This window comes from Epinephelus moara, chromosome 11 (genome assembly GCF_006386435.1).
Source record: "Epinephelus moara isolate mb chromosome 11, YSFRI_EMoa_1.0, whole genome shotgun sequence".
NCBI classification, from domain to species: domain Eukaryota; kingdom Metazoa; phylum Chordata; class Actinopteri; order Perciformes; family Serranidae; genus Epinephelus; species Epinephelus moara.
In genome coordinates, this window is record NC_065516.1 from 26,759,567 (window position 1) to 26,777,144 (window position 17,578).

The 17,578-nt window shown below is 41.8% G+C and overlaps 1 protein-coding gene across 5 annotated transcripts; it reads left to right on the forward strand.

Annotated features, from left to right (window-relative positions):
* The first annotated feature begins 3,669 nt into the window (after positions 1-3,669).
* Positions 3,670-17,164, forward strand: tfap2a (transcription factor AP-2 alpha). 5 transcript variants are annotated; one of them, XM_050056862.1, is made up of 7 exons: positions 3,670-3,820; positions 8,174-8,593; positions 9,799-9,850; positions 11,393-11,618; positions 12,388-12,506; positions 14,176-14,317; positions 15,565-17,164. In XM_050056862.1, the coding sequence occupies exons 1-7, from the start codon at positions 3,788-3,790 to the stop codon at positions 15,851-15,853; spliced, it is 1,281 nt and encodes a 426-aa protein (XP_049912819.1). In that variant the 5' UTR covers positions 3,670-3,787; the 3' UTR covers positions 15,854-17,164. The 5 variants fall into 5 exon arrangements, with proteins under 5 accessions (XP_049912819.1, XP_049912818.1, XP_049912817.1 ...); XM_050056861.1 differs by lacking the exon at positions 3,670-3,820 and adding an exon at positions 5,292-5,582 and having other exon boundaries at positions 11,399-11,618; XM_050056860.1 differs by lacking the exon at positions 3,670-3,820 and adding an exon at positions 5,293-5,582.
* The last annotated feature ends 414 nt before the right edge of the window (positions 17,165-17,578 follow it).

Here is a 17,578-nt window from a genome sequence, read left to right on the forward strand (position 1 = left end):
CTGTAGTGCTTGGGAGGCAGGTGCTGCATTCAAAGGAGGCGGAATTTCTACTACTACTACTACTACTACTACTACCACTACTAATTATTATTATTATCATTATTATTATTATTAAAGTTGTGTTTTTTCTGGCATAGATTGTTCATAGCCTATTTCCCCAAAAATTAAATAGATTTTTCCCCCAAACTTTTCATGTCGTTCACCAAAACATGTGTAATTGATGTAATTTAAAAGCAAAAATAAATAAATACAGAAATAAATGACATAAAATAAAACACAAAATGTAATAAAATAAAATAAAAAATAATAACATAAAATACAATATGATAAAATAGAATAAAATACAAATAAAATATGTACACTATTCCCCAAATGTAAATAAGAGAGCAGATTCTGTTCCTCATAAACATAACTTTCGCTGCACCACAGCTCCTGAAGAAGCCTGTTTTATGTCGTGCAAAATAAATCTCACAAAAATTCACGTGTCTTTCTTGTTTATTATTTATTTATTTATTTATTTATTTAACCTTACTCCAGCAGTCGTAACAGCACTTCAGGTTTTTTTTTACATTTTAGATTTTTACATTTAATAATTCATATTATTAATGATACATTTAATTACGTTTGCAACTTGAAACAATAATGTAAAGTATTGCAGTATGTGTAAGACTGATGATGTATTAACATGTTTGACATAATCACTCTATTGTTGTAGCATATAATTTGACACTGCCACCTCCTAAGATTGATTAGGTGCCCTTGAGCCCCATCTGTTTCTTCACAAGTGTGCATTAGACAACACACCATTATTCCAAAGATAATTTGCTTGAAGGAATCTATGAGGACTTTTGTTGTTTGATATGTCATCATAAGAAAATATTATTTCTATATTGTATGAGATTAAGAAACTGTGGGAAGACTTAGCCCCCTTTGTAAAGAGTCATCTTTATCTTCTCATCTGCTAACTTCAGATTAATGACCTCACAGTGAAATCAAACTACCAGCACACAGACCAGTGATGGTCCCAGACACCAGAGTGGGAACTGGCTTTATTTTTATGACCACAAGATGGCGCCACAGGATCAGATTAAATTGTATTTTAAGACATACTCCAACATCCCAAAGTTTTAACTTGTTTTTTTCCAAATATATTTTCTTTACATTCAGAGAAAGACGTCTGCACACAGGCAGGACAAAACACACACTATATCACCTTTCACTGCATCGGAATGTGTGTTTTCAGTACTGGAGCCCTGCTGGGTGATAACCGTGAAAATGGGCCAGTTTAGTTTTGGACGTGTGATTAAAGTTCATGAAGAAGGACAGGTGGATAAAGGTCACAATGAGGGCTCAGCTGTGCCTAATGAATGTCGTGTATGTAAGTTTTTGGTCAAGTGATGAACAAACCTGACATTTGCCTGAGTTTTGACCCGTGGTCATATTTTATATTTCACTCATTTACACATGTTCTTTCTGGCCACCTGTTTTTTTTTTTTTTGTTTTTTTTTGGACTGGCATCGGTTTGGCAGTTTGACTTACTGGAATGCTCACCGCGCACACATTCTCATTTGGTTTCAATTACCTGCAATATTGTCTTAAATCCACAGGCGGCGCGTCCTCGCCCTTCTCCGGAAGCAAGGTGGCGCTAGAGCACAATTTATCTTGCCTGGGCATCAGCGTTTCACACAAAGGGCCTGAAACCTTCTCACTCAACAGACACCAATTTCATGAATCTCACGGAGCTACATGAGGTTTGAGTGCTGGTGACAGGATAGTTACTGTCTTCTGCAGCCAGGCACGTCCAGCTGGAGCGCGTCTGCAGCCAGAATATTACAAATCAAGCTGGGCATCTTGTCTAAGATACATTTTCAACTTCTCCATAACTTGGGGGGGGCAAGGCATTAGTCCCATCAGCGATCACGTTTTAAAACACAGCTAGGGGATGACAGCTTCAAGTGAATGTTTCACAACATTTTTTGTCAATGAGACAGACGCGTAAATTACGCACGAAGATCTCGGACAGCTTTTGGACAGCACCACACACGCGCAAGCATAAACACGCAACACAACCACTAATACCAAATCAATACAGCAAATAAATATTAATAAATACTCCTACTAATAATAATAATTACAACAATGTCTTGTAATTTGTCTAAATATGAAAGGCTGCACAAAGTGCCCGAGGTGCAGCCGTTGCCGACGCCTATTAAACACAGCTCGCAGTTTTAGGAAGCTGAACGTTGCCGGAGGCCCGGTGCGATGGTGGAAGTGGTTGAAACCAAGCCCTAGACAAACAGGCTGGATATTCAAAAGGGACCCCGCTCTTGTCTGAGAGTAACCCACTCTCAGACAGCTCTGCTTTAAAACTTACTCCTCCCTGAGTGCGCAGAGCCCCAAACAATATTTCTGATCCCCCCCTCACCACCACCACCACCACCACCTCCCTCTCTTTTGTCCAGTCCTGGTGAGGTCTATATAGCTGCAGGTATTGTGTGTGCAGTTAAAATGTGTTCGCCTTTGAAGTCAAACATGAAGGCTTGTTTTAAATATTAACGCCACAAAAAAATCTATAGATTCTTTGTGGAATTATGCAATTGCGAAAAACACACGAGTATAAAGGATTTATTGGAGAAAATGAAAAAAATGAAGTGTGTTTTTTCGTATAAAAGTTTGTCCAATATTCTTAGTGCATGCATTAAATATGTTTAAATACGGGTTTGATGTACTGAGGGAACCATCCATGATACAGTCAGCCAGCGACGTGCACCGCGTCCCTTTGCTGTCTGCATCAAAAACTTAAAAGAGGACAAAAATGTTTTTTTTTCTGACCATTATCACCTATGTGAGCGCACGTGTTGCTCTCCTGTGTGTGTGTGTGTTGGTGTGTGTGCGTGTGTAAGACAGAGAGAGGGGGAGCTCATTCGCTGTTGCCCCGAGGGGTCTACATAAGTATGTATTAGAAATAAACAGTGGATAAATAAATAATGACCCTCACAATAGCAGGGTAGCTCTCTGTGTAGAAGTAATGATGTTGGCAGTTAACCTTCAAGTTTTTTAACTTGACACAGTTTCATTTGCAGTGAGAATTCATGTTTTTTACCAACACAAAAAGGTAAAGAAGACAGAAAAAAGGAAAGATATCAAACAGATATTTAAAACATATTATCCATATAATTAATTATTTTTTTTTGCTTAGGTTTCTGGCAGATTCCCTATTAAGTCATTTTTCTTTAAACATTTTCACCATAATTTAATAGGAGGGTAATACCACAGCGCACTTTACAGTTTTCTCACTTTTTTATAAATTATTTTCAGGTGAATACCTGATGCAAAGAAATTCTCACTTTTTAAAATATGGATTTTACATGGCAAAAGCTTAAGCTGACACTTTTCTGCAAATATAATAAATGTGGTTTTTTTTTTAATGAATAAAAATGGCTGTGATTGTACCTCAGAGTTTCCTCAAATATGTAACATCAACATTTTTTATTTGTTTTTATCGTTTATCTCATTTTTTGTCACTTAAATATGACAGCCCAGGCCTATCCAGCAGCACCCAGTCAAACACACTATCTCACTCTTTCCCAGGTAGTTTCTCCTTTCTCGTCCACACCCGCTGCAGTGCGCATGCGTCACCAGGTGGCCCCGCACCGTTTTTATGGCCAGGTGAGGCGATCCGGTCCAGGTAAAAAAGCAAAAGGTTTACTCTGGGACCGGAGGCTCAATGAGATAGACACGGCACCGGATCGACCAAAAATCCACCAAAGGCAGCAGAAGACAAAGAATGTCAATTATGGGCAAAATGGGGGACTGGCAGGTATGTGCTGCTTACTTTAAGACAAAGACACGGCTGTGAAAAATCCATGAAAACTGTCAAAGTGTCGACTTGTTGTAGGATGAGGCTGCACAGGCACCGTAAAAATCTTTTGTTAAGAGAGTTGGTACAGTGTAGTTTATGGGTTTAACCGGTCAGGAGATCACACAAAGAGAGTCGAGATATTTTATTTTGGAAAGTCTGTTTTGCGGTGATGTAGCCTTACATGTCAAATTGTCCATCTCGAAAACCTGAGGCATGTTGTTGAAGCTTATGCGCGTTTCACACACACTGTTATGTGTTTTATCATATGTTAAAAATGTGTGGAAACAGACATGAGGTGTGAGTTTGTCAGAAGTGAAGTTTGGGCGAGACGCAGCCTTTATTCCGAAATGTGTCGGTGCGCCTTTGGAGTGAAATCCAACTTTCCATAAATGTAGTTGAGCATATATTCACTTTAAATTCAGATTACATGTTTTAAACTCACGAGTTAAAAGTTAATGGACTTTCTATAGAGTGTATCTTGTCTGAGCTTCACTGAAAACCTGGCCTTGTTTGGTGAGGTGTGGAGGATTTAAGAGAAGACCTGCTGAAACAGAACACTTAAGTTTCACTCGTTAAAAACACGATCACCACTACGACTATAGACAAGCAGGCCAGATCTTCAGAAAGACACTCGCATGCATAGCTGTCATTGTCAGCCAGTATCATCGCTCCATTCTCATGAATAACAACTGCTCGCTAAAATAAAGCACCTCGCCAAAAATGGTAATCCAGGTTTTAAAGGAGAGGGGCCAACGCCTTAAAGAACTGCCGACCTGTCTGCTGACCCACGACCTGCTGAGGTGAAGGCTCGGCCGGCGACAGGGCAGAGCCAGGCTCCCTCAGCCGCTCATTCAAATGAAACAAGGCCATGTTGTTGTGTTAATTATTTACATTCACCCCCCCTCCTCCTCCCTCAAACCCTGCGCCCTTACAGGTAGTCAATGGACCTGTAGAGCCGCTCCGAATGGCTCACCTTTTTAACATAACACTGGAAGAATAGCCTCTCAAGGTCTCCACTCTCAATGGGATTAAAATAACAGTTTGGGAGTTTTAAAAAAATCAAGGTTGGCAACAAAGTGTGCGACAGGGTTGTATTTGCATAGGCATGCTGTTTCCACATCAAGAAAAGTAATCAATAAGAGGTTTTACAGGAGTGCAGCCACAAAAAAAAGTTATTTCACATTTTTGCTCCTTTATATCAAACAGATTTATCCTTAAAATCTTTAAATTCTGGTGTTGCTTTTCTGTCTCCTCGCGTAAAATTCTACTAGAAACCGTCCCAGGTGCATGCAGGTCCCCATGCATGACTATACCCTCCTCCCCCCCTCACCAAACACACGCACACACACACACCTCACTGAACAGTAGAAATAATAAGCATGTGTAGCGTCTTGCTGCTTTAGTTTTTACCTGTGCGCTGTCCATTGGTGTTGTGTGAGCAGATGGGGGGAATCAAACGGCTGTTGATATGCTAATGAGGCCCTGTGCCAGTGTTATTACAGAGCTGCTCCAGCCCTTCACTTCCACCATTAGAGGGAGACCTCAGAGCGCAAGACAGACAGCAGCCCACAGCTTCAATAAAAGTAGTTTTTCTGAGCGGGGAGCACAATTCACTGAGTGAAAACAAGACTAAGGCGATACCTATACTCAATATCCACCTCAGCAACCCATGAAAATGCTTTGGAAATTAACTGATAACATTAAATATGAAGATTGCGAGGTAAGGGGCTCCTCTTCCATTTTGTTTAATTTAATTTTTGAAATTTACTGAGACGATTAATTTTTTTTTTTTTTTTTTAAGGGATGTGTTGTATTGTTTTGATCCAAATATGTCATTCTGCTGACAGCTGCTAGTGAACACATTTAATTCAAGTGCAGGATGAGTAGATTTATGTCTTTTATTAATTTCATAGGTGCTTCTTTTTTTGTGTATTTGTGTAGATTAAAACTGGAGGATAATTTAATCATGAGAATAATTATAATATTAATCATGACAATAATAATAATAATAATAATAATGAGAATAATAATTCTGCATTTTAATAATAACAGCTGAATTTAAAATATTAGTTGCATGAGCAAAAGCACACCACTGATTCTTTTTTCTCTTTCTAAATTCACATTAAAAAATAAATCCAAATATTTTATGACACGTGAAAACATTAAAACAATAATATACACTTACCACGCTTTTAATTAAAAATACATATTTTGGCTAAATGGCAGATGTAAGCGCTGCCTGCTTTATTCACTGCTCACATGGCATGGACATTTACCCTTCAGTTTTAATTTCTCTGCAATTTGAGCCGTTAGATTTCGCGTGTGTGTGTGTGTGCATGTAATGTGTGAGGGGCATACACTGAGTGATTGTTGTTATGGGCATAGACAAAGTTTGGCAGTAATATCAGGGACTTGTTTAGGAGTGGAGAAGCCAGTCGGACGTGTTTTGAACCCGCGTCCTGGGAGGACAGGGACGACCGGGAGTTGGAAAACAAAAGCTGGGCACCTCCGCGTTCATGTTGTGGTATTGTTTTTAATTTACAGGCAATGTTCTCCTGCTGCTGTGAAAGCGAAAAAATTAAATTTGCAATCGAAATCCGGTCACAGCCCGGTGTTTCGTAATTTAAAAAAATGTGTGATTAAGCAGGAAGGGGAGTGGAGTTCTCGTTTAGCCGTGCGTAAAAGTTGGTGAGAGCGCCGGATCCGAGCGGCCCTGTCAGACACTTTAGGAGTTTATTTTTCTGCGTCTTTCCGGGTCAAAGTTAAAAGTTAGCCGGTGTGACACTGGGTTTGGTGTCGAGGAGGAACCGGTGGATTTAATTCGGCGGAGACAGAGGAGAGAAAGGAGACCCATGGAGGACAGCTCGCTGTCGGAGTCTGAGGTGGAAAACAAAGGGACGAGCGGTAGAAATGAGCCGGTCGGAGTGCCCATAGCGTCGTCTGCTGGATTTTCACCCAGTTCAGAGGTGCACGTTGTTTCTTTCCATGGCTGCTTCTTCCCCTGTCTGTGGTCCACCTCCCTTCATTCCTATGTCTTTCTTTCACTTTTGCGCTTTGGCCCTGGGACCCTTTTAAAATGCCCCCCCTCCTCCCTCTCGCTCTGATTCGTCAGCCGAGAGTGAATGTCCCTCTTTTTGTCTCTCTCTCTCTCCACTCCCTCCACAGTCTCTCACTCCCTCTTTCTCTCTCACTCCCTCTCTCTCCCCATCTCTGATTAGATACTGATTCCTCCTTTCAATGGACGTCATTTAAGCGCAGACTCCTGCCTTGAGTTGCGTCCTCCGCTTCACGCCCGATTTCCGACCATTCTTTCCTTATTATTAAGTATTCCTGTAATATTAATAGTCATGAATGCGCTCTATTAGGAGTCCAAGAGGGAGACGAAGAAGCGGCTCTTTTGCTAATATGAGCTCAAGCGAGGGGACGGCAGCACTGTGATAGAAGCCAAGGAGAGCAGGGGAGAAAAGAGGGTTTACCAAGAGAAACTTTTCAGCCCAAATCCGCCAGCAACGCCGAAAACCTGCGTTTTTAGACCCACATGAAGGGCAGCGGGGATCTAACCATTTATTTCTGATGGATTATCGTCCTGCTTCTGTGGCACATATCTGATCGCCGGGGCCATCGTGATCTTTCAGGAGAGAAGACTCTTTTCGGGGGGCTGTATTTTTTTGTTTTACTGGTTAATTCCCCTTTGCTCGCCCCCCAAAACACTCCAAAGTGTTTTTCGAACTGTTTATTCATTTCTCGAGTGGCACCAAAAAAATCCTTTTAAATGTTAGTGCACAGTTTTTCCGCGATGGTAAGTTGCTGCAGCCTCACCGTGTCAAGATACTTCCAATTTGTTTGCACACCAGATTTTGTTTAAATATTTCTTTCCGCTGAAAAGTGTTTTGTGAAGCTTGCATGCTTTGAAAAATCTGCGGGACACCTTGGAGAAGTGCTGAAATAATGCAAAGGCTCGGGCATCTCCACCTCCGGAATTTCGATGTTTTATTTGATTATTTACTTTTGAGCATTTATTGTCATGTTATTTTATTTGTTAAACTTTGCGGACAAGTGTTTGATGTGTGAAAATGCTGTCTTTATTGCTAAAATCAGTCAGGAGAAATTATTCAGATTTAAGAAAACAGATTCCACACTTGGTCTAATTCCTGTCATACACTCAGGCCATATTTGATAATGCCCCAGCAGAAGCCCGCAGAGCTTTCTCCAGTTAAAACAAAGAGGGAGAAAATGCGATCATGTATGCTTGTGTATTACTGAAATGTATTTAGGCTAAAACGCACTTTTCTCTCTGTCCTTCCCTGCCAGGACCGTCACGACGGCACCAGCAATGGGACAGCCAGGCTACCTCAGCTGGGCGGCGTGGGCCAGAGTCCCTACACGAGCGCCCCTCCGCTCTCCCACACACCGAACTCGGACTTCCAGCCCCCGTACTTCCCCCCACCCTACCAGCCCATCTACCCGCAGTCTCAGGACCCTTACTCGCACGTCAACGACCCGTACTCCCTCAACTCCCTGCACGCCCAGCCGCAGCCGCAGCACCCGGGCTGGCCGGGCCAGAGGCAGGGTCAGGAGAGCGGCCTGCTGCACCAGCACCGCAGCCTGCCCCACCAGCTGTGCCGGGAGTACCGCAGGGAAGTGCTCCTACCGTCCGGCCACGGCATCGATACGGGACTGTCGGACTCTATCCCAATCCATGGAATACCTCACTCTTTAGATGACGTTCAGGTGAGGCAGCATTTACCTGAGTTAATCTTTTTTTTCCTGGGCTGCTTAAAAATAGAGAATAATATAACCGTCATTATTAATTGTTGGCACAGCTGGTTACCACTGTTATATTCTGAATTAATATTATAAATAATAATCAAAACGGCAATGGTGTTATTTTTATTTAATTATATAGTATTAGTTTTTAATTATTATTACAATTTAAGCACCATGCCTTTCATGTTAGCCTCTTATTCATTTAACATTATTAGATTAATATTAAAAATGTTAAATATTATTGCTATAGTTTAATAACTGTAAGCAGGATGACACGCATTAAATTAGCCTCTTATTGCAGCTATTTTTTTTTGCACCATGAAAAATATCATTTTTTACCTCAGTGTTGTCAAAATTACTTTTAATAAAACAGCACAAATCTGCATGGTTGTTTCCATTTTAAAAAGATAGTTTCCCATGCGTAAAACATTGCAAATTCTGATAGCTGCAAAATCCGATGTGGTTTTGTCCTATTTAACACAATTAATTAAATGAAATAGATTAAAAGAAAATAAAAATGCGCACGTATTTGCACACTGATTTCCTCACGTCCTCTGACTTTATTTGATTCCTCAGTGTAAAAACAGATGCGCACAATCACATCATAACACACTGCATGCACCCTAACAGGAGAATTGAGTTTGGTGGATTGAGTTTAGGTTAATAGCTGCGATTACTAAAGATGCATGATAAATGAGCGCTAAAATTGTCAATAACCACTCGTTCTTATTTAGAGGATTCTTCCCAGTTTTTAATCAGAAACAAACACCAATAATCCTCTAATTAGTTCATAGGCCTTTAATAGGCTGCGCTGCCGTAATTACTATCCAATCTAGATTAGAAGTTTCCTTGTGAGTAGAGCCAATATGAGGGCGAAATTAGGTCAGGATTATGGGGCGACACAGCTTCGTTATTTAAGTCTGAGTTTGTGATCTAGTGTAAAATGCGTCCATCAGTGGGACCCGCTGAAAACACTCGTGGACAATAATAACAGGTATGGGCCTCGAGAGCCTCCATGTTGGGGTGATTGTGGCCGCTAATTGTGTCAGGCTTTGTTCGTGCACAGCATCCATTCACTCACACACACACACTCTCTCTCACACACACACGGCTGATACTTTCCTGCCTTTGTGCTAAAATTGTCCTTTTTTTTTGCATTTGTGTCACAGCCTGTTGATGATCAAGGAATTCACATTCCCGACCAGACTGTAATTAAAAAAGGTAAGCAATTTCCTCCGAGATACCATGCATGTTTCTGCAAGCTGCACACCACTGGGCTACACGCACGCACACACGCACACACACACTAGGCTACACACACACATACACACACCATTCACCATTCTGCTCGAGAGAACTCGATGCAATGCGGTAATGCCTGACTGATCCTAATACGCAGTAGCCTATTTTTCATTACATGGTTTCCAAGTGCATCAAACTGGCTGCACCTTTTTTTTCCTCCCCTCTCGCTGATGGAATTTACTGTCAGCGTTTCAGAGCAGCGGGGAGATGAGTAGAGCTGGTTGGGCTTTGTAGGCCCGTGGTATTGATGGTCAAAGATATAGGCCCATAGACGATCCTGGCACTTCAGTGGGGGAAGCTGCAATCACACTGCATGGTCAAATTTAAAATGGAAGTTGGTACTGGTGGATGGAGCACATGCAGGCCTTGTGTGTGTGTGTGTGTGCAGGATGGTGCTCTGTCATTTAGGGATGGAATCAAACTCGGACTTGTTGTTGGATTATTATTATTATTTTTTTAAATTATTTTCAGTTTAAAAATCCGATTCTTGTTGCTAATGATGCAACACGAGCAGACCCCTTTTCATGGTCAGGTTTAAAAGCGTTTTGTCAGGTCAAATTAGAGCTCGCTAGATAAGATGTGGGGCGATTTTTCTGTCTTTCCTTTTCCGTCTTTTTTCCCATTCTCTCTATTTTGAGTCTGTCTATCTGCGCATCAACATGATAATTGGCTTCTTATATTAGTAATCTCAAGAGTTCGTTTAACTCCTATTGTCTCTATTAGGCTCCCCTGAGCCATTAATGTCACAAGTGATCTATCCAAAGGCGCACAGTCCCCTTTGTCTCCGGTTACTGCACACCAAAACGGTGTAAAGCCCAGTAGTGCTGAGCCCCCCACCCCCTACACTCCACCAATACCCCCCCACTCCCCGGTTTGAAATCACACACGGGCGACGGCGTTTTGCTGGATACCGAGGATATGTCAAAATAGGTAGACTGAACCAAACCTCTCGGTTGGTGTGGCTGCTTTGTGCAGAGTGGATCCACGGTGCGCTAAAATGGACTGTGTGAGCGCTCAGATCCTGGAGATCCTCGCTGTCTGCTGCTGAGATCTCTATAGAAATGCTTCGATAAAGAGCAGATGAATGGAAATATTGTGAATTTTGTGCGTAAATAGTTGAGCGAGAATTACGCACGGTCGTCCTCAATGTTACTGCTTCCATAACACACACACACAAACATTATTTTTATTATTATTTCTGTGATTGTTAGTGTTATTGCCATGTATAGGCTTCCATTAGTCGTTTTCCTCTGCATGTTCTTGTTGCTGAAAGTGTACACATGTGGTGCTAAACTCTAAATCCGGGGCCTAAATCCCCCCTTCTCATTTAGTTAAGGCTCTGCATTGCATGAAATTCACTGAGCACGGTCTCTCTCTGCCTCACCCCTCCCTCCCTCCCTCCTTCCCTCACTCTCTCCATCCCCACCATCCCTCTCCCCCTCTCTTTCCCTCCCTTGCTAGGTCCAGTGTCTTTATCCAAGAACAACAACGTCTCCTCCATCCCCGTAAATAAGGACGGTCTTTTCGGAGGGGTGGTAAACCCCAACGAGGTGTTCTGCTCAGTTCCGGGTCGCCTGTCCCTCCTCAGCTCCACATCAAAGTACAAGGTCACGGTGGCGGAGGTGCAGAGACGCCTCTCGCCGCCCGAGTGCCTCAACGCCTCTCTGCTGGGCGGGGTGCTGAGGAGGTGAGTTCGACTGGAAGGCTGCAAAAAAAAAAGGAAAAAAAAAATCTCTCCTCTCTCTTTCTCTCTGTACCTGTGTGTGTGTTTGTGCCTGTGTGCGTGAACTCTCTCACTCGACTCCAATTCTGTCTGTGAGCGTGCATCTCTCTCCCTCTCTCTCCTCTGTACCAAGAATAATTAAAATCGACCAACCATGACACCTAGCTCCTGCATTTAAAGCAGGAGGGGTCTGTTAAATTCCATATTAACTTCCCTAGCGCATGGATCTCTCTCTCTCTTTCCCTCCCTCCCTCTCTCTCAAATTAATGTAGGCCTAGTCTGTTTCAAGCCCAGCTCTATAGGCCCAGTGAAGGCATTACACATGAAAACATTGGTCTCCAGTGAACTGTCTACTGAAGTGCTGCAGACACGCAGCCAGTAATAGTACTGCCTATTAAGTAGGGCTTTATTTATTCATTTTGTACAGTATTTGTCTGCTGGTGAAAAAGGCTGGGCTCTTTTGGTATTATTTATAGCTCGTATGAGGGATGTAATGGAGGGTGAAGCCAGCCAAATTCAGTCCATTCACCTTTTTAATTAGTGAAAAAAAAGGCTGAGCCACATGCTCACATATGATGCAAATATAAGAGCATGCACCACAGGAAGTAGCATCAGAATACCAGGAGTGGAGTCATTAAAAAAATCCAAATATTCCGGCCACTAAATTCACATTATTATTACATATATTTTTTTATATATATTATATTTAAATGTCTGCTCTGTTCTGTCACAGGGCCAAGTCCAAGAACGGAGGAAGATCCTTAAGGGAGAAGCTGGATAAAATCGGCTTGAATCTACCTGCGGGCAGACGCAAGGCAGCCAACGTCACCTTGCTGACGTCACTAGTCGAAGGTAAGTCGAGCGCCGTAAATCACGTTCCCACTCTTGTTGCTCCCGCGATATCAGGTGCTTGCAAACTGGGATTTTCTTTTCTCCCCCTTCTCTCTCTCTCTCTCTCTCTCCCCCTTCTCTCTCTCTCTCGTCTTTCTTTCTCTGTGTTGGAAATCAGCATATGCGCTCATCCGTGTAATGTGGACCGACTTTGCCTCGCAAGTAATAAAGCATGAAGGATGTGTGTGTGTGTGTGTGTGTGTGTGTGAGAGAGAGAGAGAGAGAATAGTGCTGGTAATTCTAGTGGCTTTGCAGCGTTGGCCTTCGCTTTCAGGAGCACACTTGCAGGTCCACGGCTGGCCTAGTTTATACACTGGATGAATTTGTGTTGAAGTCCAGTTAATTATTGAGTGTTGCTTGTTTATTGGGCGCCGCTGAGCTGCTTCACCTCATGGATGAGGAGTCGATTGATTTATTAACCCTGCATTGTTTCAAACATTAATACAAGCCTGGGTATGGCTGCTTTTTAATGGTGACTTAATTCTGTCGTTAATAGCTTCCCATGCTTTAGTTTCACTGAAGATTTTTGTTGCATGCAAATGGCATGGCGCTGACCTATTGGGAGCTATATGTTTTGGGCCTATTAAAGAATAAATTAGTCAATTATGGCGCGCTGGGGAAAGAAAGATGCCTTTTAGGCGACTGGATAAATCCATTTTGCTTGCAGAGTTGAACCGTATTATTCAGTGCAGTGGTATTTTGGTGTGCTGTGGGTTTCCAAAGGTGAAAGCCTGCGATGGTTCATTGGTCCCTGTTAATCATTATTGCAGGAGAGGGCCGAATGTTCATTGTGCTTGGTAGAAATGTGGTGCTGTATTGTAATGAGCCTGGAGAAATGTATGATTCTGGGTAATAAAGGGGTGGTGGCACGCAGGCGGGGAGGGGGGGTGGAGGATGATGGCAGAGGGTGGGAGAAGGCAGCCGGTTATTTAGTGAAGGGACACTGCGTTTGCTGAAGTGCTGTCATTGTTTATGATCCGCTCCATTTTATGGAAACGAGTTTACTGGACTTGAGCTTTGATGCTAATTGGCGCATGCGTTCTTCCGGAGTGGAGGCTTATGGGCAGGAAGCCCTGCAGTAAAAACTCAACTGCTTCAGGAAATTAAAACCAAATACTTGGAGGAAAAAAATAACCAACAAGAGAAGCTCGGGCGGAATGCAACCTGTAATTCTCATAGCTGAATATGTAAAGACAAAGATTTAGGTATAACCCTTTAAAAATTGCTTCCCCATGCCTGTGTGATCTGCTGGACTTCCGATAATGTGCAAGCATTGGTAATCAATGACATGGTGTTAAGCATGACGCTCCGTCTATATTTCATATCCACTTATTGTTCCCCTCCATATTTCAGCGTTCTCACGGTATGAAGGAGAGAGCTGACGTGTATTGACAGCTCGCAGGGCTCCTTTATTATTATCGTCACTATTATTATTATTGTTATTATGCTCATTAGTGTTGCTGTGGAGGCACAGGTGCTGTGCCACCCTGCTGTGTGGACGCTCTGTGCGCATCATGTGTTGGGTCCAAGCAGGGGGTGTGAACTGCTCTCAATTTGATGTAACCATATTAATAAGCAAACACATTCAACCTTCTTTTTTTTTTTTCTTCTTCTTCTTCTTCTCTCTCAGGCGAAGCGGTACATCTTGCCAGGGATTTTGGTTATGTATGCGAGACCGAGTTTCCAGCCAAGGCAGTAGCTGAATATGTAAACCGTCAGCATTCCGACCCAAACGAACAAGTCCAAAGAAAAAACATGCTATTGGCCACAAAGTAAGTGCTGTTATCACATATCACTGTGTCACACACACACCGAGTGCATCTGTGTTTATCTGGCACACACACACACACACACACACACACACACACACACACACACACACCCTCATCACCATTTTCAAACGTGCCCGTCTAACACAAAAAAAATCCACACACACGTCAGACGTGTGATCATAATAAAAACACACTGTCATCACTGATCATCTCCTTATATTAATTAACACACTTTTATTCTATTGCTTTTTTAGCCACACACTTTTTGCTACTCCTGCATTTTATCCAGACTTTTCTTTTCTGATTATTAACACATTTAATTCCACATTATATTTTACACTATAATTAAATTAATGCAGTTAAATACACTGCTGCTGTTGACTTGTTGGCCTGTTCCTCATCCACACACACACACACACACACACACACACACACGCGCAGCAGTATTGTGTTTGTGATTCCAGTGACATTGACACATAGCTGGTTCACATGCAGCGCTACCATTGGTGTTGGTTATTTTTTACTACGTGTTAACTGAAACATGGGGATTCCTAAAATGGTCTGCGTTTAATATTGATGACGGGCCCGCTGTAATCAAACAGCTGTAACCGCTTATTACAGGCTTAGTGTTATTAAAATACCAACACCATGAAATAGCTTTTAATGATAGAATATGACTTTGTATACATTATGAAAATATTTTACATTAATACACAGTGTTGTGCAAATAAGCAAAATGTAAGTTGCAGGTGGATGTTTTTTTTTAAAGCGTTATTAATTTAAGTTTATTGTATTATTGGCTGACTGAAGTTTTAAAATGTTGCTCTCACACCGACAACTCATTTGGACTCGTGTTTTCCCTTAAAATCTTAATAAAAGTAAGATATCCTGCCACTGAGCTCTGAGATGAAGTGTCACCTGTTTGTAGCTCCAGGACATTTTCTTTAGCCAAGTGTTAATTTCTGCAAAAACAACAGAGTAAGAAGCACAATTTCATCCCACTAATAAATGTTTTAAAAAAGAAAATGAGATGATTTTTGCATGATTTTTGGCTGCTCACTTTTCTCTTACTTTAAGGGAATTTACAGAATTAGAATTTACAGCCCAGCTCCCCTGCAGGACTGACTGATTATAACAAAGGCTATTTTTTTTGCAGTGTGCCCAGTTAGATTTATTTTTATATTACAATGCATGCTGGGATTTGCGATGTTCTGGCTCACGCCGCTCTGTCTCTCTCTTTGTTTCAGGCAAGTCTGCAAAGAGTTCACAGACCTGCTGTCCCAGGACCGCTCGCCGCTGGGAAACTCACGGCCGCAGCCCATTCTCGAACCGGGGATCCAGAGCTGTTTGACCCACTTCAGTCTAATCTCGCACGGTTTCGGGACTCCGGCACTGTGCGCGGCAGTCACTGCCCTGCAGAACTATCTGACCGAGGCTATCAAAGCCATGGACAAAATGTACCTCAACAACAACCCCAACAGTCACTCAGATAACGGCACTAAAGGCGGAGACAAAGACGAGAAGCACAGAAAGTGATGTTTCCATCCCACCTTCACCGAGGGCCAAAGCCCGGGGCCCTTCTTCTACACCGACCCACACCCCTCCGCCTCGCCCCGGCCCCCACCCATCCAATATAAATATTATAAATACCTTATAAATACTATTGATAAAGTTAAACGTGCCACTTCCTGATCTTGCGCGGTTTTACATGTTTTGTTTTTACATCCCACTTTGGATTCACGGGGGGAAACACGACGCAAGAACCTTCTTCTTCTTCCAACACCTGAACCATATGAAATGTTATTTAAAAAACGAAAAAAAAAGAGAAAAGAATAAAAGCTGCAGAGGAACAGCTCCAGGGCGAGGAAAAAGGTGTATTGCCTCAGCCAGAGGACTTTTTTATGTACTCCCCTTATTTTTTATGAGCTGCAACGAATGGACTGAAATCCAGCGACCCCTCTATATCTCAATTTTACGATTGTGACAAAAACGAAGCTAAAAGAGGATGAATTCTTATCAGTATTGTGAATAATAAACTTGAAAAACAAAGAGAAATTCCACAGAGCTCCATGTCATGACTTCAGTTGTAGACTCTCACTCTCTCTCTCCAAGCGACCAACTTGAACTTTTTGAATTTCAACACGATTCACGGTTATATAAGGGAATCAGTGTTCATGTATGTATATATTTATTTATGTGTAATTTAATGGGAATTGTAAATATGGTGCGTCTGTTGAAACTTCTTTTTTTATTTATCTGGTGCCTCCTGTTTTAGTGGGTTTGAATATTCGGTTAGTTCTTCATGTGATTTTATGGTTCTTAGAAAACAGAAGTTTGGGGTATTTTTATTTCTCTGGGATATTTCAATTCAGCCCTCTTGTAGCATGTTGAGGCGACATTGAAGCAAGTGAACAAATTGAATAGAAATAAACTTCCATTTCTCTATATATATATCATCCTTATTCAGTTTTTTTTTTTTAAATTTGAGACAGAGCATATAGGTGAGACCCTGAGGAGATCTGTTTTTTTTTTGTTTCTATTTTCGTTTTTATACAAGCTTTTATGTGTTGTGCCAATCAGAATACGTTTCACCTCTTGTTCTCTCCTTGAAGCACCATAAAAGCAATAAATGGAATATTGTCTTTTTTTTTTTTTTTAAATGTTGGAAGACATTCAAAAAACATCTTTTTGGGACCACCTGATATCTTGTTATGTCCGATAATGTCCAAAATTGGAGGCGGTTTTAGCTGTATTGTATAGACATGTGCTGGCAATAGTTCCCATGCCTGTCAATGTATTATAGTCCTTTGTTGCCCAGAAAAAAAATAAATATTTGATACGCTTCATCTCGATTTTTATTCACATCTTTTAATTTTTTATTCACTGCTTAAAACGCCCGGGTGTTTTTTTTTATTCTTTTATTTCTATTTTTTTTTGTCTTAGTATTTTTTTCCCCATTCTGAACAGCTACAGTAATTGAGTTTAAGTCTCCCCTGACGATTGCTCCTTGCAATAAGCAGCTGAACTCATTGTTTCCCTCAAGTATAATAAAAAAAAAAATATCTTACTTTAAACTCCCTAGTTCAGAGCACAGGATCTTATGCAGGCCAAATGGCTCACAACAATGGATATATTCGCGTTTGAAGTGTGCAGCGCCACCCCTCCAGCTAAAACCCTCTGAGATGTATATAGGCCTGGTGTGCAATGTTTGGTTGTTATAGGCTATATTTGGCTCCCCCCTCCTAACCCCCCCCCCCCCCC

Coding starts and splice junctions, on each gene's coding strand:
- tfap2a (XM_050056860.1), top strand. CDS start 5,532: ATGAAAATGCTTTGGAAATTAACTGATAACATTAAATATGAAGATTGC. Junction 8,594..9,798: donor ACTCTTTAGATGACGTTCAG/GTGAGGCAGCAT, acceptor TTTGTGTCACAG/CCTGTTGATGATCAAGGAAT. Junction 9,851..11,392: donor CCAGACTGTAATTAAAAAAG/GTAAGCAATTTC, acceptor CTCCCTTGCTAG/GTCCAGTGTCTTTATCCAAG.